This window comes from Trachinotus anak, unplaced genomic scaffold (genome assembly GCF_046630095.1).
Source record: "Trachinotus anak isolate AG129_WGS33_773 ecotype Australia unplaced genomic scaffold, CSIRO_AGI_Tana_v1 ptg000026l, whole genome shotgun sequence".
Taxonomy (NCBI): Eukaryota; Metazoa; Chordata; class Actinopteri; order Carangiformes; family Carangidae; genus Trachinotus; species Trachinotus anak.
Genome location: NW_027273877.1, coordinates 13,448,611 through 13,468,443, shown reverse-complemented (window position 1 = coordinate 13,468,443; position 19,833 = coordinate 13,448,611). Strand labels below are relative to the sequence as shown.

The 19,833-nt window shown below is 44.4% G+C and overlaps 1 protein-coding gene across 11 annotated transcripts in view; it reads left to right on the top strand.

The window, feature by feature from the left end:
* Positions 1-19,833, top strand: part of LOC139609600 (NACHT, LRR and PYD domains-containing protein 12-like) — a 144,710-nt gene that overhangs the window by 2,127 nt on the left and 122,750 nt on the right. For 4 of the 11 annotated variants that reach the window (XM_071464417.1, XM_071464413.1, XM_071464416.1 and 1 more), the window contains 10 exons: positions 2,230-2,352; positions 2,450-2,613; positions 2,844-4,884; positions 6,866-7,039; positions 8,643-8,819; positions 13,212-13,388; positions 14,022-14,195; positions 14,917-15,093; positions 15,731-15,904; positions 16,758-19,348. In XM_071464417.1, coding sequence (XP_071320518.1) covers positions 2,230-2,352; positions 2,450-2,613; positions 2,844-4,884; positions 6,866-7,039; positions 8,643-8,819; positions 13,212-13,388; positions 14,022-14,195; positions 14,917-15,093; positions 15,731-15,904; positions 16,758-16,800 — 3,424 coding nt within the window. In that variant the 3' untranslated portion in view covers positions 16,801-19,348. Of the gene's footprint in view, positions 1-2,229; positions 2,353-2,449; positions 2,614-2,843; positions 4,885-6,865; positions 7,040-8,642; positions 8,820-13,211; positions 13,389-14,021; positions 14,196-14,916; positions 15,094-15,730; positions 15,905-16,757; positions 19,349-19,833 lie in introns of those variants that run through there. The other 7 variants (XR_011685275.1, XM_071464415.1, XR_011685274.1 and 4 more) reach the window with 6 other exon arrangements.

Below are 19,833 nucleotides of genomic sequence, written 5' to 3'. Positions count from 1 at the left end.
CGTCTGTGCTTCCAGAAAAAGTTAGAATTGGATGTATGAGCTTTCCAATTATATTCCTCCCCCGCTCCACTGCTACAAATGCCACAGGTCTGGACATGTTGCAGCAGTTTGTAAAGGAAAGCAGAGATGTCCAGATGTGGAGGTGAACATAGAGCTGAAGACTGTGGAGATAATGTGCAGGAAAAATGTTACAGGTGTGGTGGCCATCACAGGGTAACACATGGTGTCTGTGAAGTCAGGGAGAGGGCTGTGGAAAGTGGAGAAGTGAAAGTGGTTCACAACATAAGCTCTGCAGGAGCAGTGAGAAGGACACAAGGACACAAGGACACAAGGACAAAGGAGAAGGGAGGAAAGTGACAAAGTGAGTCAGGGTTTGAGATCAGAGGGAGGTCGACCAGAGGAAACTAACACAGCACTGACAGTGGAGAAGATGATTGTATTCATGGTCGATGTTATCAACTGCACCGATCAAGACAAACACTAAACAGAGAAAATGAAAATAAGTGTTTGTTAGCTCCCTGGAAACACATTAAGAGCCTCCCTGTAAAGACTGGTTCAGATTTCACTCCTCAGGCTTCAGATGAAGATACTGACCACACTCGAGTGAAAATGCACTGATGTGATTCCATGCGTTGTACAACGTGCTGCTACTGCCTTTGGCCTGTATTCCACAGTGAAGCCAGGCATCTCAGGTTTCACATGAGACCAAGCATGTTTACAGCCCCTGAGAGGGGAGGGAGGTGCAGTGAGCACTGCAGGCCGAGTGAGAGAGAGAGTGAGAGAGAGAGAGAGAGAGAAGGATCTGCTGTGTGTTGAACGGTTTGAAAAGGTTTTTTAGGCATCAAACTAATTCAGAAGGTTTTCTACTGTGTCTTTTTAATCAGATAAAGCAGATTTCCCCAGAGTTTTTCCTTGAGAGAAGTTTATAGGCACCTTTGGAAAAATGAATTAAAGTCCAACTGAAGACACATTATTAGAGCCAGAGGTCTGAAACATAAAAACTTTGTGACTGACAAGATTTAGAATTAATGTGAAGCTCCCCATGAATCTTCCATGAAGTATATCATAGTTGTTGTGAAAATAAATCATTTTTTGTCAGGCGTGGACACAAATATCATGTGTAAGCTGATGTAGTGTTGGTTGGGTTTTAGTCACATGCAGAACAAACACATTTTGAGAAACTAGAATTTTTAACCTTTCAAATGACAGTTATTCTTTTATAAGCTGGTTACATTTAGAAAGGCAACTGTGTAGAAATAAGGTGAAAAAATGTAGATGTGAAGAGGTTAAAGGGGATGGGAGAGAGCTCTCTGATTGGTTTATCACATGTTAGGTCTAAAACATACCCATGATTAATGAAGAGACTAATTACAACCCTTTTGAAGCATGCGCCTGCTGCTGCGACTGTTTGTCCACTGTTAAACTAATTAAAGTGGATGAGGACACGTCCTAAATGCTCTGTCTCCATGAGCCTAGATGGTTAAAATAGGCCCTAAGTCTTCAGAAGGAACCAATGGACTCAGAGCTGAGAGCCACAGACAGAGGAGGGAAGTCACAAAGTGTTGAGAGACGAACTCACACACTGTTGGTTTGGCTCTTTTCATGGGGTTTGTTGTCAAGAACAAACATGTAGAATAACAGCAGAATGATCCTTTAATTACACACAAGACTGTCTTTACCATCACTGATATCTGTGCAGATGTAACTCTGACAAACTGTGTGTTTGTCAGTGAAGTTGTGTGATGGTCAGATGAAGCCTGCAGCAGGATGTGGTGTTTGCTGTTGTCACAGTCACGTAGAAACACACAGGCCTCCTTGTGTGAAATGAAGCTGAACTCCAGAGAAAGAATCAATATGGAGAAGAAGAGCAGACACATCAGCAGCCATTAGTTTTAGTCAGGATGTTGTTTTGTCTTCATTTGTGGCAGTGGCAGTGTCGGGGTCACAGACATCTGATCCTCTCATCTTACCTTTATATCACTCTGCTTCTTCAGAGCTGATGTGAGACAGGTCATCAACAGCTGGAGACTGGACACATTTAATGACTGACTGACACAACAGTGTTGTTTCTGGATGCTGCTGTGTTGCTTCCATCCTTCAGTACAGTGTGCGGTGCTGGATGGTGACGTCACTGCAGGACGTCAGCTGAGAGTTCCCACAATGACTCTGTCATCAGAGAATTGATCAGTGATCCATGTGATATGAATAAAAACATGTTTGTGTTTGCAGAGGTCAGAACCACAGACTGAGAGCAGAGTCTCCAGGATCCAGCTGTCTGTCTATGAAGAGTGACCGGTCCAAAGAGTTTAATCCTCCAGAGTTCAGTCCTGAACCTGGACCCTCAGACTCACAGTAAGAGACAGTTTCTACTGTAAACTGAGCTGAAGATGATTCAGTTATTAGACATATTTGACTGTGACATGTTAGTGATGAAGACATGTCTTCACAGAGGGAGGAAGAGGAGTGGTGTCTCTGTGGAGGAGCAGCTGTCCTGCTGTGCTCTGTGTCACGACCAGACTGGGTCTTCAGGAGACCCCTCCTGTCCCCAGTGTGGACAAAGACCCAGAACCAGACCTAGACTGCAGACAGCCAGTCAGAGCAGCACTGTACAAAGTGAGACTGAACATGTGTCTGCTGATGTCTTCATGTCTGAAACCAGGACCTGTTGTTTTCTCCAGTGTCAGTTGTTCTATCACACAGCACTGACATTTCAGATGATTCTAAAAAGCACAACATTAAAAAGCTTTTCTTTGCAGCTCTTTAGTTTTTCTGTAGCTGATGAAAATAATCAGCAGATTCTCAGATTCTCTGTCTTCAGTCTGACATTGTCTCTTCTCTTTCAGCAGATAGTGGTCTGCAGGAGGTTTTAGATCAACATAAGATCAGTCTGAGGAGCAGATGTGAACGTGTGACTGAAGGAAGTGATGGAACAGGAAGTGGAACCCTCCTCAACAGGATCTACACTGAGCTCTACATCACAGAGGGACAGAGTGAAGAGGTTAATACCCAACATGAGGTGAGGCAGCTGGAGACAGCTTCCAAGATGAAGACCCTCCATGACACTCCAATCAAGTGCCACGACATCTTTAAAGCCTTACCTGACCAACAGAGACCCATCAGAGTGGTTCTGACCAACGGCGTCGCTGGCATTGGAAAAACCTTCTTGGTGCAGAAGTTCAGTCTGGACTGGGCAGAGGGCTTGGAGAACCAAGATGTCAGTCTGCTGGTTCTGCTTTCGTTCAGGGAGCTGAACCTGATCAGAGAGCAGCAGTACAGTCTTCTCAGGCTGCTCCATGTTTTCCATCCAACATTACAGAAGGTCACAGCAGAGCAGCTGGCTGTCTGTAAAGTTCTGTTCATCTTGGACGGCCTGGATGAAAGCAGACTTTCACTGGATTTCACCAACAGGGAGGTTGTGTCTGATGTCACACAGACGTCATCAGTCAACCTGCTGCTGACAAACCTCATCCAGGGGAACCTGCTTCCCTCGGCTCTGGTCTGGATCACTTCCAGACCTGCAGCAGCCAATCAGATCCCTCCTACATGTGTTGACAGGGTAACAGAGGTACGAGGCTTCACTGACGCCCAGAAGGAGGAGTACTTCAGGAGGAGATCCAGTGATGAAGAGCTGTCCAGCAGAACCATCTCACACATCAAGAAGTCCAGGAGCCTCCACAACATGTGTCAAGTCCCAGTCTTCTGCTGGATCACTGCTACAGTTCTGGAGCACATGTTGACTACAGAGCAGAGAGGAGAGCTGCCCCAGACCCTGACTGACCTGTTCTCACACTTCCTGCTGGTTCAGACAAAGAGGAAGAAGCTCAAGTATGATGAGGGACATGAGACGAGTCCACAGGAGCTGATGGAGGCTGACAGGGAAGTTCTTCTGAAGCTGGGGAGGCTGGCGTTTGAACATCTGGAGAAAGGAAACATCATGTTCTACCAAGAAGACCTGGAGCAGTGTGGTCTGGATGTCACAGAGGCCTCGGTGTACTCAGGACTCTGTACTGAAATCTTCAAAAGAGAGAGTGTGATCTTCCAGAAAACAGTCTACTGCTTTGTTCATCTGAGCATTCAGGAGTTTCTGGCTGCAGTCTACATGTTCCACTGTTACACCAACAGGAACACAGAGGTCCTGAAGAACTTCATGGGACAAAACTGGAATTATTACAACTGGCGGAAGAATGAAGATTCTATTTTCTTTTCTTTCTCAGAAGATGATGAAGATGATGATGATAAAGATGAAGATGAAGATGATGATGGTGAAGATGATGATAAAGATGGTGATGATGGTGATAAAGATGATGATGATGAAGATGAAGATGATGATGATGATGATGATGATGATGATGATGATGATGATGATGATGATGGTGAAGATGATGATGAGAAGCTTGGAAACCGTGATAGTCATCATCCATTTCTGGATGTCTTCCTGAGGGCAGCCATGAAGAAATCCCTCAGAAGTAAAAATGGTCACCTGGACCTGTTTGTTCGCTTCCTTCATGGCCTCTCTCTGGAGTCCAACCAGAGACTCTTAGGAGGTCTGCTGGGTCAGAGGAAGAACAATCCAGAAACCATCCAGAGAGCCATCAACAAGCTGAAGAAGATGAACAGTGATGAAATCTCTCCTGACAGAAGCATCAACATCTTCCACTGTCTGATGGAGATGAAGGACCACTCAGTTCATCAGGAGATCCAAGAGTTCCTGAAGTCAGAGACCAGATCAGAGCAGAGACTCTCTGAGATCCACTGCTCAGCTCTGGCCTACATGCTGCAGATGTCAGAGGAGGTTCTGGATGAGTTGGACCTGGACAAGTACAACACATCAGAGGAGGGACGACGGAGACTGATCCCAGCTGTGAGGAACTGCAGGAAGGCTCAGTGAGTCCAGACATGATCAATATAATTATCAATCAGTAGATTAGATCAGTAGTTGAGTCAAATTAAGATAAACATAGTTTTCATTTATTCTCATTGTTCTTAGTTTTACTTTGAAACAATCAAAGGTCAGTTGTGTTTTTTCCTGGAGGGGTTGTAAATGCTGTGAGCACCAAAATGTAGATGTTTCAGTTGGTTGTGATTGTTGCTGTTAAGTTCATAAAAACACTTGTTCTGTTTATTTGTAATAATTGTTGGATGCTTCATTGATTTGTTAATGTTCTCTGTTGTTTTGAGACTTTTTGGTTTACTTCAAACCTGATCAAACTAATTAAAGCAGCTCCACTGATCTTACACCTCAGTGTGTGTTTCCAGGTGTTTCCAGGTGTTGGGGAGGACACCTGCATATGAGAAAACAGTAGTATTAAACCTTTAGTGTCTCAAGCTGTGCAGTCTGATAAATGTCCTCAGGTGATGTCACCTGAGTCAGTGTGGGCGGAGTCTGAAAACACCAGACCTCTGTAGCCCCCCCTCACCTCTGCTGCATAACACACCTTAATCTCGCAGCCGAGGGTTGGTGGTTGAGGTGCATTGTGGGTAATGTAGGCAACAGGTTTTTCTGAGGAAGAAGAATGTGTGAATGAAAAAAGAAGATGTCTCTGGTTCAGCTTTGTTGAAACTGTCCATTGTGACAGTGTTACAGCAGTGATGAATCTGTGGAGGTCTGTATTCAGGACTCATGAGGTTTCCATGACAACAGTCATCAGTGTTTGACAGTGAACAGTGAATGCAGTGAAGCTCTAATGAGCAGGTTCTAGCAGGTGTTTAGTAAAGTTTGTATAAGACCTGAATCATTGACCAGAGATGACTGAAGTCATGATGAGCATGGAGGATGTTAGGGGACGCCTCCCCCCCTTTAAATCACAGGAGACAAAAACAGTGGGCTCCAATGAAAGCTGCTTTAAAAGTGGAGCTGAACAGCAGCCACTGTGGTAAGAACAAACACTGATGGGATAATGGTTCATGATCAAACAGAATGTAACAGCTGCACAAGCAGAGAAAAGTCATCACATCAGTGAAATGACTCAACTGGTCAAAGCAGAACAAGAGTGGAGATGTAAACCCCTGAGTGTATTGACCTGATCAAGGCTGAGCTTTATTGATTATTGAACTTTTCATGTTGAAGAGTGAACTTGTGTTTTTTTCAAGTGTCATGGTGGAGCTTTAAAGTCTTTCCATAGATTGTGTGGAATGAGACAGAAAGTCCCAGGTGTTTTCTCTCTTGTTGCTGTAGAGGAGAGTCGTATCAGGAAATGTTCAGCTTCAGCCAAGAACACAGGTGTGAATCTATCAGAGCAGAATGGGAGGATTCAGTCTTCTTCTACACACCAGAGCTCAGTGTCATGTTTCTGTGAGGACCTTCTGTGGAAACCAGATGATCAGACTCTTCTGCTGCTGCTCGGAGCAGACGCTTCCAGGTTTTAACCGTAGAGTCCACTAAGTGTTGATCACTAGTGTTTTACTGAGGACAGTTTGTTCATGGATCAACGTGGGCGCTGCCACTGATTCACCACAATGAGCCAGATGTGTTTTATGCAGTGGTGTGTGTTGACTTCTACAGAGAGGCAGCAGAGCCAAGCAATCTGGAGTCAGTTTAAAAACAGTGGAGAATAAAACTGTTTTTCTGAACAAGATTCTGACTCTGGATCAAATCATATGATGGAAGCAGAAATGTAACATCATTTTCCCTCCTTCATCTGCACAACAAAGATTCCCATGAAACTCTGCAGGTCTGAGAGAGAGTGATGAGAATTATTGTTTCATGTCAAACACAATCAGGTCAGATGAGCTGAGCCACAGATGTGAAGAGCAGATGTTCATCACATCATCATCTTTTCTCATCAGATGCATTTTAACTTCAGTGTCTTTTATTACAAACTGTCTGATTTTATTCTAACACATTTTATATTTTCTCTCATCACAGACTTGGTGGTTGTGGACTCTCAGAGACTCACTGTGAAGTCATGTCCTCAGCTCTGAAGTCCAACCCCTCCCATCTGAGACACCTGGACCTGAGTGAGAACGACCTGATGGGTTCAGGAGTGAAGCAGCTGTGTGCTGGACTGGAGAGTCCAAACTGTAGACTGGAGACTCTGAGGTCAGTTCACTGACTGGAGCTGTTGTAGTTTTATATTCAGTTCAAATCTGTGAAGTTCCAGTTTTTCATTGGTTGGTTCATTTTCAGGATTTCTGTGTGAGGATTTAAAAAATCAGCCAGTGAAGAGAAAGAAGGAAGATGAGACCAGGAGCAGAGTGGTGATGGGGAGGGTCAGGAGAATCCCCGGGGGCCATTTGGGGGCCGGACTGATTATTGTGTAGACTAATAATATTGTGTTATATAAAAGTGGTCTACCTCGCTGCACCATCCTGCAGCCTGAACTGAGCCTCGCAGCCGCTTGTCTCTCCCAGCACGTCAGACGCTACCAAGTCTATATTTGCAGTAGGGGGTAAATGAGCGGCCCCTCCACAGGTGGTACAACCCTGGTGTGCCTTGAACTTTGATTGGCCAGCTGCTGAACAGTAAGAGCTGTGAAGTGCGGCTCAACTGGTCAAAGCAGACCAAGAGTGGAGATGTAAACCCCTGAGTGTATTGAACTGATCAAGGCTGAGCTTTATTGATTATTGAACTTTTCATGTTGAAGAGTGAACTTGTGTTTTTTCAAGTGTCATGGTGGAGCTTTAAAGTCTTTCCATAGATTGTGTTGAATGAGACAGAAAGTCCCAGGTGTTTTCTCTCTTGTTGCTGTAGAGGAGAGTCGTATCAGGAAATGTTCAGCTTCAGCCAAGAACACAGGTGTGAATCTATCAGAGCAGAATGGGAGGATTCAGTCTTCTTCTACACACCAGAGCTCAGTGTCATGTTTCTGTGAGGACCTTCTGTGAAAACCAGGCAGCAAACAGAGATTAGATTGAACTGTTGACTGAGTTGAGCTCAGGAGAAATGTTCTGGAGTAGGGATGCCACGGTGTGGAAATGTTCCCACCGGACATTAAGACATGTGTGGGCTCAGTATCTGTAGATTAGACCTCAGTGTTTCCCACACACTGATTTATCTGTGACAGGCCGCCACCACATCAACAATGATGCCACATATTGATTTTCTATTGGTTTACAGTTTCAGATGAGGATAATCTTATTTCACTGTAGAGCTGCACACACACACACACACACACACACACACACACACACTTCCAGGTTGTAACTGTAGAGTCCACTAAGTGTTGATCTCTAGTGTTTTACTGAGGACAGTTTGTTCATGGATCAACGTGGGCGCTGCCACTGATTCACCACAATGAGCCAGATGTGTTTTATGCAGTGGTGTGTGTTGACTTCTACAGAGAGGCAGCAGAGCCAAGCAATCTGGAGTCAGTTTAAAAACAGTGGAGAATAAAACTGTTTTTCTCAACAAGATTCTGACTCTGGATCAAATCATATGATGGAAGCAGAAATGTAACATCATTTTCCCTCCTACATCTGCACAACAAAGATTCCCATGAAACTCTGCAGGTCTGAGAGAGAGTGATGAGAATTATTGTTTCATGTCAAACACAATCAGATCAGATGAGCTGAGCCACAGATGTGAAGAGCAGATGTTCATCACATCATCATCTTTTCTCATCAGATGCATTTTAACTTCAGTGTCTTTTATTACAAACTGTCTGATTTTATTCTAACACATTTTATATTTTCTCTCATCACAGAATTGGTTATTGTGGACTCTCAGAGACTCACTGTGAAGTCATGTCCTCAGCTCTGAAGTCCAACCCCTCCCATCTGAGACACCTGGACCTGAGTGGAAACTGGGACCTGATGGGTTCAGGAGTGAAGCAGCTGTGTGCTGGACTGGAGAGTCCAAACTGTAGACTGGAGACTCTGAGGTCAGTTCACTGACTGGAGCTGTTGTAGTTTTATATTCAGTTTGAATCTGTGAAGTTCCAGTTTTTCATTGGTTGGTTCATTTTCAGGATTTCTGTGTGAGGATTTAAAAAATCAGCCAGTGAAGAGAAAGAAGGAAGATGAGACCAGGAGCAGAGTGGTGATGGGGAGGGTCAGGAGAATCCCTGGGGGCTGTTTGGGGGCCGGGGCCGGACTGATTATTGTGTAGTCTAATAATAATATGTTGTCGGTGTGCCTTGAACTGTGATTGGTCAGCTGCTGACCAATAAGAGCTGTGAAGTGGGGCTGGTACAGAGTCATCAGAGACGTGTTGGTGTTATCAGGGAACGTGTGTGTTCACTGTTCACATTGGTTTGAAGCAGCAGCAGAAAGAGAAGGAGAAAGGTGGAGCAGAGAAGAATGAAGAAGAACAAATACTGGAGGAGGAAGCAGAGAAATGTTCCACAATCACAGAGAGATTCAACATCCAGTCAAGAGCCGGCAGCTGAAATGCTAAGCAGGGGCGTTGTAGCTAGCTGCTAGCTCAGCTCATAGTAAATGTGGCTAGTGTAGCTAGCTGCTAGTTGTTGGGCAGCAGCCCTGTGCTTGTGTGAGCTGCTGTTTGTCTTTGTGTGTTATTAACAGCTGGGACTGGTGATCTCCAGGTAAAATGAAGGGTCCCACTCGGCCCCTGGATGAGAGCAGTCACAGTGTTTGTGATTCAGAGCAGCAGAGAATTGACAGAGTTTGATGTTAAAATCAGAAAGTTGATGAGAATCAAACTGCAACAGTCTCACAGATCTTCTGCTGCTGCTGCTGATCTGAACACCAGCAAAGCTGCAGCTCTCTGCAACCAACAAATATTGCAGCTGTTGTTGTGTGTTGATGTCAGCACTGCAGCATCATGGGAAGCCACAGACCTTCAGACTGCAACACAAACCAGATCAAAGCAGGGCCAGTGGCTGAGGCGGGAAAGTGGAGACAAGAGGAAACTCAGCTGGGACATGGAGGCAGGAAGGATTAGATTGATGCTGGGAGCAATTTATGAGCAGCTCCCACCTCCCCAACATCATAGTGAATAAACAGGTGAGGAGCCAACATGTCCTCTATGTTCAGGTGGAGCTTCATGTGGCTCCTTCTATCAGGGGCTAAAACAAGCCTGTCTCCAGGCCCACACACCTGGAGACATCAGCAGGTGCTGAGGTGTCTCCCAGCAGCCACTGAGAGTCAGAGCTCAGAGGTGAACTCACTGGAGGCAGAAGGAGACAAGATGGATTTGATTTGTTGGTGAGGGTGAAGGACTCAGGAAGCAGCTTTGAACAGGCGTGATGCAGCTGAAGGCAGGGAGGGACTGGCCAATCAGAGGAGATCCAGGAAAACAGCTCCTAGTTCCTCAGGAGACAGCTGCCACTGATCTGAGAGCAGATGTTGTGTTGTGGTCAGAAACACAGCAGCTTGTGTATGTTGTGGAGCTGACAGTACCATGGGAGGACGCAGGAGAAACGGCCTCTGAGAGGAAACAGCTCAGATACACAGAGCTGGCAGCAGAGGCAGAGGAGCCTGCTCTGAAAGCTGAGCTCCAGGGGAGGTTGGCTGTAGGGGTTTTGTTGGCAGATCAGTCTGGTCCCTGTTACCTGAACTGAGCTGCTCTCACTTCTGTTCTCTTCAAGTCCACGTTGTGCTTCTCTGAACCTGTGCACTGTGAACTCAAAGCGCTCCAGGTGTCCTTCATGTCATATCTAGTTGACTGTGTGTGAACACAACAAAAGGTCAGACTTGATCTTGAAGAATGGAGCTTCTTCTAATCACATGAATAACACAAGTGGTCATGTGACTGTGGTTCAGGAGCAGTTACCAGAGCAGACTGACACTGACACTCAGAGAAACTCTGTTCATCAACTATCAGACCTAAACCGTGGACGTTGTGCTGAGCTGAAGGGTTGTAGGACTGTGAGCACAGGTTTGATCTGTTCTCTGTGACCTTCATTAACCCCGTCCTCACTCAGTCTGCTCCTCACTGGGGGGTTGATGTGAAAATCAGATGAATTCTACTTCCTCATTCAGTGAAGATCAGCTGAATAAATCTGTGGTGTTTTCCAGCAGGAGGCTCTGAACGTTACCTGAAGGTGAACTGGTTGTTGCTGCAGGTCACAGAATCTGACGGCTCACAGAATGGGCTGTAACACCGGTGGTAGACTGAGGCCGAGCACTCGTCCTCCTCAAGTTCTCAACAGTGACACAAGTTCTTCTTTAAAGATGTGGACACAGAGAAATCTTTTCCCTCCTCCTGTAAATGTGACATTGTGCAGTTGTTGTGACGTTGTGACGTCGTACATCAGCTTCTGTGAGGACTGCTGTATCCCATCATGCACCAGGGTGAGTTATAACAATGACAAACCCTGGTTCACAGCTAAGCTCAGTCAGCTCAGGAGGCAAAAGGAGGAAGCTTTCAGGAGTGGGTACAGGGACAAGTTTAAAGAGTCCATGTACAGGTTTAGCAAAGCGGTGAGAGAAGATAAACGACTGTACTCTGAGAAACTTCAGCACCAGTTCTCAGCCAATGACTCTGCTTCTGTCTGGAAAGGGCTCAGAAAGATCACAAACTACAAACCTAAACCCCCCCACTCCATTAACGACTTCCGTCTGGCCAACGATCTGAATGAGTTCTACTGCCGCTTTGAAAGACAATGAGACAAGCCTGACACTAACCTCCACATCAGAGCCACATCAGAAGCCCCCTCTTCCCCTACCAAAGGAACGTCTCTCTCTATCCTGGAGAGAGATGTCAACAGGCTTTTTAAGAAGCAGAACCCCCGCAAAGCAGCCGGTCCTGACTCTGTCTTTCCATCATCCCTGAAGAACTGTGCTGATCAGCTGTCTCCGGTGTTCACGGACATCTTCAACACCTGACTGGAGACCTGCCACGTGCCAGCCTGCTTCAAATCCTCCACCATCATCCCTGTCCCCAAAAAACCAAGGCCCACAGGACTAAATGACTACAGACCCATTGCCCTGACCTCTGTGGTCATGAAATCATTTGAGCGCCTTGTCCTGTCCCATCTCAAATCCATCACTGACCCACTCCTGGACCCCCTGCAGTTCGCCTACAGAGCCAACAGGTCTGTAGATGACGCCGTCAACATGGCTCTCCACTTCATCCTCCAGCACCTGGACTCCTCAGGGACCTATGCCAGGATCCTGTTTGTGGACTTCAGCTCTGCCTTCAACACCATCATCCCGGCTCTGCTGCAGAACAAGCTCTCCCAGCTGAGCGTGCCTGACTCCACCTGCAGGTGGATCACCGACTTCCTGTCTGACAGGAGGCAGCACGTGAAGCTAGGAAAGCATGTGTCTGACTCCCAGACCATCAGCACTGGATCCCCGCAAGGCTGCGTTCTTTCTCCTCTGCTCTTCTCCCTGTACACCAACACCTGCACCTCCAGCCATCAGTCTGTCAAGCTCCTGAAGTTTGCAGACGACACCACTCTCATTGGACTCATCTCTGATGGCGATGAGTCTGCCTACAGGTGGGAGACTGACCGTCTGGTGACCTGGTGCAGGCAGAACAACCTAGAGCTAAACGCTCTGAAGACAGTGGAAATGATAGTGGACTTCAGGAAGAGCCCAGCCCCACCCACCCCTATCACCCTGTGCGACTCCCCCGTGGCTACCGTGGAGCATTTCCGCTTCTTGGGTACCACCATCACAGAGGATCTCAAATGGGAGCTAAACATCAGCTCCCTCATCAAAAAAGCTCAGCAGAGGATGTATTTCCTGAGGCAGTTGAAGAAGTTCAACCTGCCAAGGACTATGATGGTGAACTTCTACACCTCCATCATTGACTCCATCCTCACCTCCTCCATCACCATCTGGTACGCTGCTGCCACGGAGAGGGACAATAACAGACTGCAGCGTATCATCCACTCTGCTGAGAAGGTGATTGGCTGCAATCTTCCATCCCTCCAGGACCTGTACGCCTCAAGGACTTTGAGGCATGCAAGGAAGATTGTAGCTGACTCCTCCCACCCTGGACACAAACTCTTTGAGTCACTCCCCTCTGGCAGGAGGCTGCGGTCCTTCAGGACCAAAACCTCTCGCCACAAAAACAGCTTCTTCCCATCTGCTATTAGCCTCATCAACAAGGTTAGAGAGCCCCACTGTTGCTGATCCCCCTGATCCTCAATTGCACCAATCACCAGAAAAAATTCCTTGTATGTGAAAACATACTTGGCAATAAAACTGATTCTGATTCTGATTCTGATTGTTTGGTGACTTTGGAACATTGAAGCTGCTCCACCATGTTTGTTCTGAACAGTGTGACTGAGTTCTCACTGTTTGTCGACGTATCTGATTGATTATCAATCATTGATCTCCAGCTTTGATTCTTTATTCAGATTGAGGCTCTGCAGTTTGTCAGAGATGAGCTGTTCTTCTCTGGTCTCAGCTCTGAAGTCCAACTCCTCCCATCTGAGAGAACTGGATCTGAGTGTAAACCAGGACCTGCAGGATCCAGGAGTGAAGGGTCTGTGTGGTTTTCTGCAGAGTCCAGACTGTAGACTGGAGACTCTGAGGTCAGTTCACTGTTGTAGATCTTATATCTTGAATCCACAGCTAATGAAGCTTCACACACAAGTTGAATCCATTGACTGTGAATGAATGAATGACATTGTAAATAGTTGTTGTCTCATGTTTCCAGTTGTTCTTCTCTCAGACTGAGAATGATTCTTCAGTTTCAGCTCATTTCACTCACTTGTCATGAATAATGTCTGTTCACTTCAGTTCAACCTTCACAGCTCACACACTCGTATTTCTCTCAGTCAGAGGACTCATGTTTTCTAAATCCACTGGAGAAAATGTCCAGTGTTAGTTGTTCAAGTCAATTCATTTTTATCACAACAACATACACAAGATCCTCACAACTAATATTTGTCCAAAGAAAGTGAAGAAACAATCTTCTTGTTTTCAGTAGATTTCAGTGAAGTGTCAGGACTAATGTCTGTTTGATCAAACTGTGTGTGTGTGTTTTCATCTGTAACACAACACACACAACTGTTGTGTTGACAATGTTGTGTTGTACTGACATGATGAAGATCCACAACAACAGAAGGACAAAGTCACTCTACTCATTTTAGACAAAGATCATTGATCAGGACAAATCTGATTGATTATCAATCATTGATCTACATCTTTGATTCTTTATTCAGATTGAGTTGGTGCAGTGTGTCAGAGATCAGCTGTTCTTCTCTGGGCTCAGCTCTGAAGTCCAACCCCTCCCATCTGAGAGAACTGGACCTGAGTAGAAACCACCTGCAGGATCCAGGAGTGAAGGGTCTGTGTGGTTTTCTGCAGAGTCCAGACTGTAGACTGGAGACTCTGAGGTCAGACTCCATGTTTTCTTTCTGTGCTGAGATGAATGTGATGTGAAAGTTGTGTTGACACTGAGCTGCAGACATGAGGCTGATATTATACTGATCCACACTGAGGATCTTCATGGTAAAGTCTGTTTTCTTCTTCTCTGCTTTTAGTCCAGTGACTGTTTCTCTTCAACTTTCACCTCATGACTTTTTAAAACACCAACAGAAACACATTGAATCTGTCAGACAATAACTGATCTATAATCAATAGCTGATGGTCCCAACACTTTTATAAGGCTCTGTGATGTTTGTACTGACTCCAATATTCAAAGCCAAGTTGTCATAGCAACAGGTTGTTTCATCACTTTAAATCCTGTAGGTTTGACTGTGTTAAATATTTGAGCTCAGTCACCAGGTGTCTGTGTCTCTGCCGTTCCATCAACTAGTGAATTTAATATATATTTCTATACATTTGTTCTCATGTCTCCAAACTTCAGCCTGACATGTTTGTTGTCTTTGAAAACTTGAGGATCTTTAGTAGAATCTGCACAACATGAGTTTGTATAGATGGAGCCACAGGTGGAGCTGGCAGAGTTGAAGAGGTGGAGTCACTACGTCTTTATTGAAGCAGCAGCATGTTGTCATGAATATTAATGAGAGCTGTTTTTACTTTGTCTGTTTGACTCTTTGTGGTTTCAAGCAGGAACTTTGTCTCCTAAACTCACATCTTTGATTCTTTATTCAGATTGAGTTGGTGCAGTTTGTCAGAGATCAGCTGTTCTTCTCTGGTCTCAGCTCTGAAGTCCAACCCCTCCCATCTGAGAGAACTGGACCTGAGTGTAAACCAGAACCTGCAGGATCCAGGAGTGAAGGGTCTGTGTGGTTTTCTGCAGAGTCCAGACTGTAGACTGGAGACTCTGAGGTCAGTTCACTGTTGTAGATCTTATATCTTGAATCCACAGCTAATGAAGCTTCACACACAAGTTGAATCCATTGACTGTGAATGAATGAATGACATTGTAAATAGTTGTTGTCTCATGTTTCCAGTTGTTCTTCTCTCAGACTGAGAATGATTCTTCAGTTTCAGCTCATTTCACTCACTTGTCATGAATAATGTCTGTTCACTTCAGTTCAACCTTCACAGCTCACACACTCGTATTTCTCTCAGTCAGAGGACTCATGTTTTCTAAATCCACTGGAGAAAATGTCCAGTGTTAGTTGTTCAAGTCAATTCATTTTTATCACAACAACATACACAAGATCCTCACAACTAATATTTGTCCAAAGAAAGTGAAGAAACATTCTTCTTTTTTTCAGTAGATTTCAGTGAAGTGTCAGGACTAATGTCTGTTTGATCAAACTGTGTGTGTGTGTTTTCATCTGTAACACAACACACACAGCTTTTGTGTTGACAATGTTGTGTTGTACTGACATGATGATGATCCACAATAACAGAAGGACAAAGTCACTCTACTCATTTAGACAAAGATTGAAAGGTTGATCAGGACAAATCTGATTGATTATCAATCATTGATCTACATCTTTGATTCTTTATTCAGATTGAGTGACTGCAGTTTGTCAGAGATCAGCTGTTCTTCTCTGGGCTCAGCTCTGAAGTCCAACCCCTCCCATCTGAGAGAACTGGACCTGAGCCAGAACAACCTGCAGGATTCAGCCCTGAAGGATCTCCGTGGTCTCGTGGAGAGTCCAGACTGTAGACTGGAGACTCTGAGGTCAGTAGAGGGGCGGAGTCAGTCCATGCTGCTCTCAGCCTTATTGTACTAAACACAGTTAGTATCAGAGCAAAGATCCAGTGTTTCCTGTGAACCTCCAACCTCCTCAGTGGCTGCTTTCCTCAGTGAAGCTGTGAGAGGAGAACGGGGACAGGCTTCAGGATTGGACAGACAGACAGAGAGAGAGACAACAGTCAGCCAATCAGAGCAGCCAGAAGCTTGTTGTGATCATGTGTGTGAGTTGATGTGAAGACGACTGTTGTTGTTGTGTTGATGTGAACAGGAAATAAAGCTGATTCCAGCTGACAGCCTCACAGATGGACAGAGACAGTGTCCTCATTCATCAAAGTGTCCAATCTGATCTGAGACTGTTTGTTCTCTGGTTTCAACACTAAACAGCTGATCAGTTTCATCTGTGTCACAGCTCTGAGATCAGTGTGATGGAGCCTGACAGTCCCTGGCTCTTAGTGACAGCCTCCATGTTCAGTCAGGTGATGTTTCAGAAGCAGCTCACATGTTGATCAACACACAGAGACTCTGTGTTTAAAGTGACATCAGCTGACAGGTAACAGGAGTGAATCCATCACTGACCTGTTGCTGACTCAGCACTTTGTTTCCACTGTGGACTGAGTGAAATGTGCAGAGTGAACAGACTTGATGCTGAACGTCTCTGCAGGTCTGTGAGCTTCCAGCTCAGTGTGTTCACTCCAACACGTTAACATGAGAGCTGAGAGGAAGCAGCTGCTGCACATCTGGTCTGAACAGGACTGAAGTCCCTGCTGCATCACTGACTGATGAAGTGAGTCTCTGTAAACACTGATTCATCTCCTCTGCTTTCTTCTTCTCTACACAGATGTTTGGGTGAGAGTGGAGAGGAGAGCTTGATCCAGCAGTGACTGACAGAGGAATCAGAAGAAGTGGAGATGACTCTCAGTGCTGCAGTCTGAACTGATCTGAGAACAGCTCCACTGTCACACACAGAGTCCAGTCCACCATCATCCCTGTGTGTTCCTCTGGATCTGACAGAGCATCATCAGTGTCTCTGGACTTAAAGCTCATCAAGTTCAGCTCTGAACAGTTTCCTTGTTGAGCTTCACAAAGAGGGAATTTCACAGTAAAATGACTTGAACTCTGAAGATTAGTTTGACTCAGACGTTGAAGCCTCATGTTCTTCAGCTGAACTTTACAAGATATTATTGTACAGGAGGAACATGTTGTTTTTATCCTCCATCTTATTGATGTATTCAATAATACTTTATAGAAGATATATTAAATGATCATATTCATAATGTTGAATATGCTAAATATTTGTAACCAGCCCCTGCAGTGAATAGAAACCAAAAAAGTTTTTTACTCCAGTAGAAGTTCAAATGTTTTAAGATAAAAGTAAAAAGTAAGTTGAAGTTAAAATCTACTCATTATGTTACTGTTACATTTTCATAGTATTGTATTGTTATTGCACATTTACTGCTTCTCTTAAGCCTGTTGAGATATGAGGTTTTTAGCCATATCTCCCAGCCTTTTTATATGACCATGTCTATATATCTTAATGATAAGTCAACAAGTATCATTGGTTTAATTCATCATTAATTAACAGAACTTTAAATCCTTCTGTGTGGTAAATAATGTTTTTATATTTACTTCCTGTTCTTTATAGCCTTATATTTGACTGGTGTTTAGTTCTGCTGTTTGTAGCAGAATAATAATTCAGTGAAAATTCAAATGTAGTTTAAATTTTCACCGACACAGTGAGGGGAGCAGTAGAGTTTCAGGAGCCAGAACAACCTCCACCAATCAGAGGTTTAGTTCAGCCTGAGAGGTAAAACCCAGGGCTGGTGAGAGCATCATCATCGTCATCAGCTCCTCTCTTCTCTCATTGGCTGTCATTCACAGCTGATCCACAGAAATACTCTGGGCTTTGTTTACTAGAGGTTTTAATGTTGGTATTTCACTGTTTTTACATCCAGAGACTGTTGATGTGAAGTGCAGCATTATCAATGACCATAATTAACAAATCATTTGAACACATTTCCTCCATCCACTACTGACTTATTCAATGACCTTGTTGCTTCCAATGATAATTTAAGATTCTCTTTAGATTCAGTTTCTCCTGATCAAAAAACACCACAAATCAAATCACCATGGAAAAAGAAGCTGTTGAAAAGCTGAGAGAGGACAGAGGAAAAGCAAATCACATGTTCACTTGTATAATTTTAAACATTGGGTTTTAATTAACAGTTACGTCGTCAGGAAAGAGAGACGATTAATTCAGAAAACCAAAATAACCACAGTTTTCTTTTCTACAGTTGATAATCTTTTAAATCCACCACCTGCTCTCAGTCTAACTCAACTTTCAACTGAGAAAATCTCAGCACAGTTTTAAAGAAAACATTTCTGTTAGAGCCAGCATAGCAAATATTAACACACAAACTGTCATGGGCTCCCAGCTATGATGTCAACCAATCTGCTACCTTACTCTCTCCTAAGGAACAACAAGACTAATAAAGTCCTCTGAACTCAGGAAACCTACTGCTTTTAAAATGTCAATGATCAATCTGGACGACTGCCAGTTAAATAATTCCAGACACATTTCTTAATGAGAGAAAATTGTTTTTAATCAACCACTCACATTTGACCAATAACATTTTAGAAAAGTTCCAATTGGGTTATTCAGCAACCCACAGCACAGAGAGTGCTGTAATCAAAGTGGTAAATGAGAAATGAGCCGGTCTCTGACCGTGTTTTAGTCTGATTTATTCTTATTTAATGAAACAGCCATAGGAATGGTGAATATCCTCAGGGGACCCACAGTACTGAATATGGTGTTCCTCAAGGAACCATTCACAGCCCAAACCTGTTATCACTATATTTGCTCTCATTGGGAAACAGTATCAACCATCACCATATTGGGTGCCATCTGTACGCTGATGATACACAATTGTACATCTCTGTTTCCCCAAATGACTCCATTGCACTGCTCTCTCTCATCACCTGTCTCACTAACATTAACACATGGATGTGTAAAAACCTTTTAAAAGCAACAAGAGAAAATCTACACTTTGTGTTTGGTCTCAGCAAACAAATGAAAACACTAATCACATATTTGGGATCACTTTAGCCTCAGATCTTTAGAGGAAGAAATAAGAAAGTTTCCAAAGTCACTCAGAATCCTCACTCACACTTTTATCACTACCTGTTTAGACTGTTGTGATTCTCTGTACCTTTCAGAAACGACTGTAAAGTTGTGACATGAGATTTTCTTTGGTTTTATGTTCCATGCAGATCACTAAGCTCTTCCACTACCTTTCTTTTAGACGTCTTTTCAGTGTTTTTTGTTGTTGTGTTGTTTTAATCCTGTGTGAATCACTTTGGCCAAAGTGTTTGTAGGACATATTTTATGTATGTTATCTATATGTTATATCAATAAAGTTGAACTGAAAAACATTTTAGAGCCAAGTTTAACCTGTTGCTGCCCAGAGGGACCACCTGTCCTGCAGAGTCTGTCAGTCTTCATGTGTCAGGACAGAGTGAAGCAGCTCCACGGTTTCTGCACCGGCCTTCACTCACACTCACCTGCTCACCTGAGTGATTATCTGCTTTAATCTGAACCATGCTCTGAAACTTCATGGGCTGCACCCACACTGACAACTTGTCGTTGATTGGCTGGTGGTGATTCCCTTGAGCCAATCACTTCCTCTCCTGCCTCAGCGACTCTGACTGTTGGTGGGTTGAAGAGCTGAGCAGCTGCTGATCTCCTGCAGGAACAGAAACCATCCAGTGAGCAGCAGCTCTGTGGTGAAGCAGCTCAGTGATGACAGAGGTTCAGACAGCCACTTACAAGAGGAGCATCTCTGAACACAGCTCATGATGAAGCTTGAAGTGGACGGACTCCAGTGGCAGAAGACTCAGCAGGTCACAAAGAGCTCAAA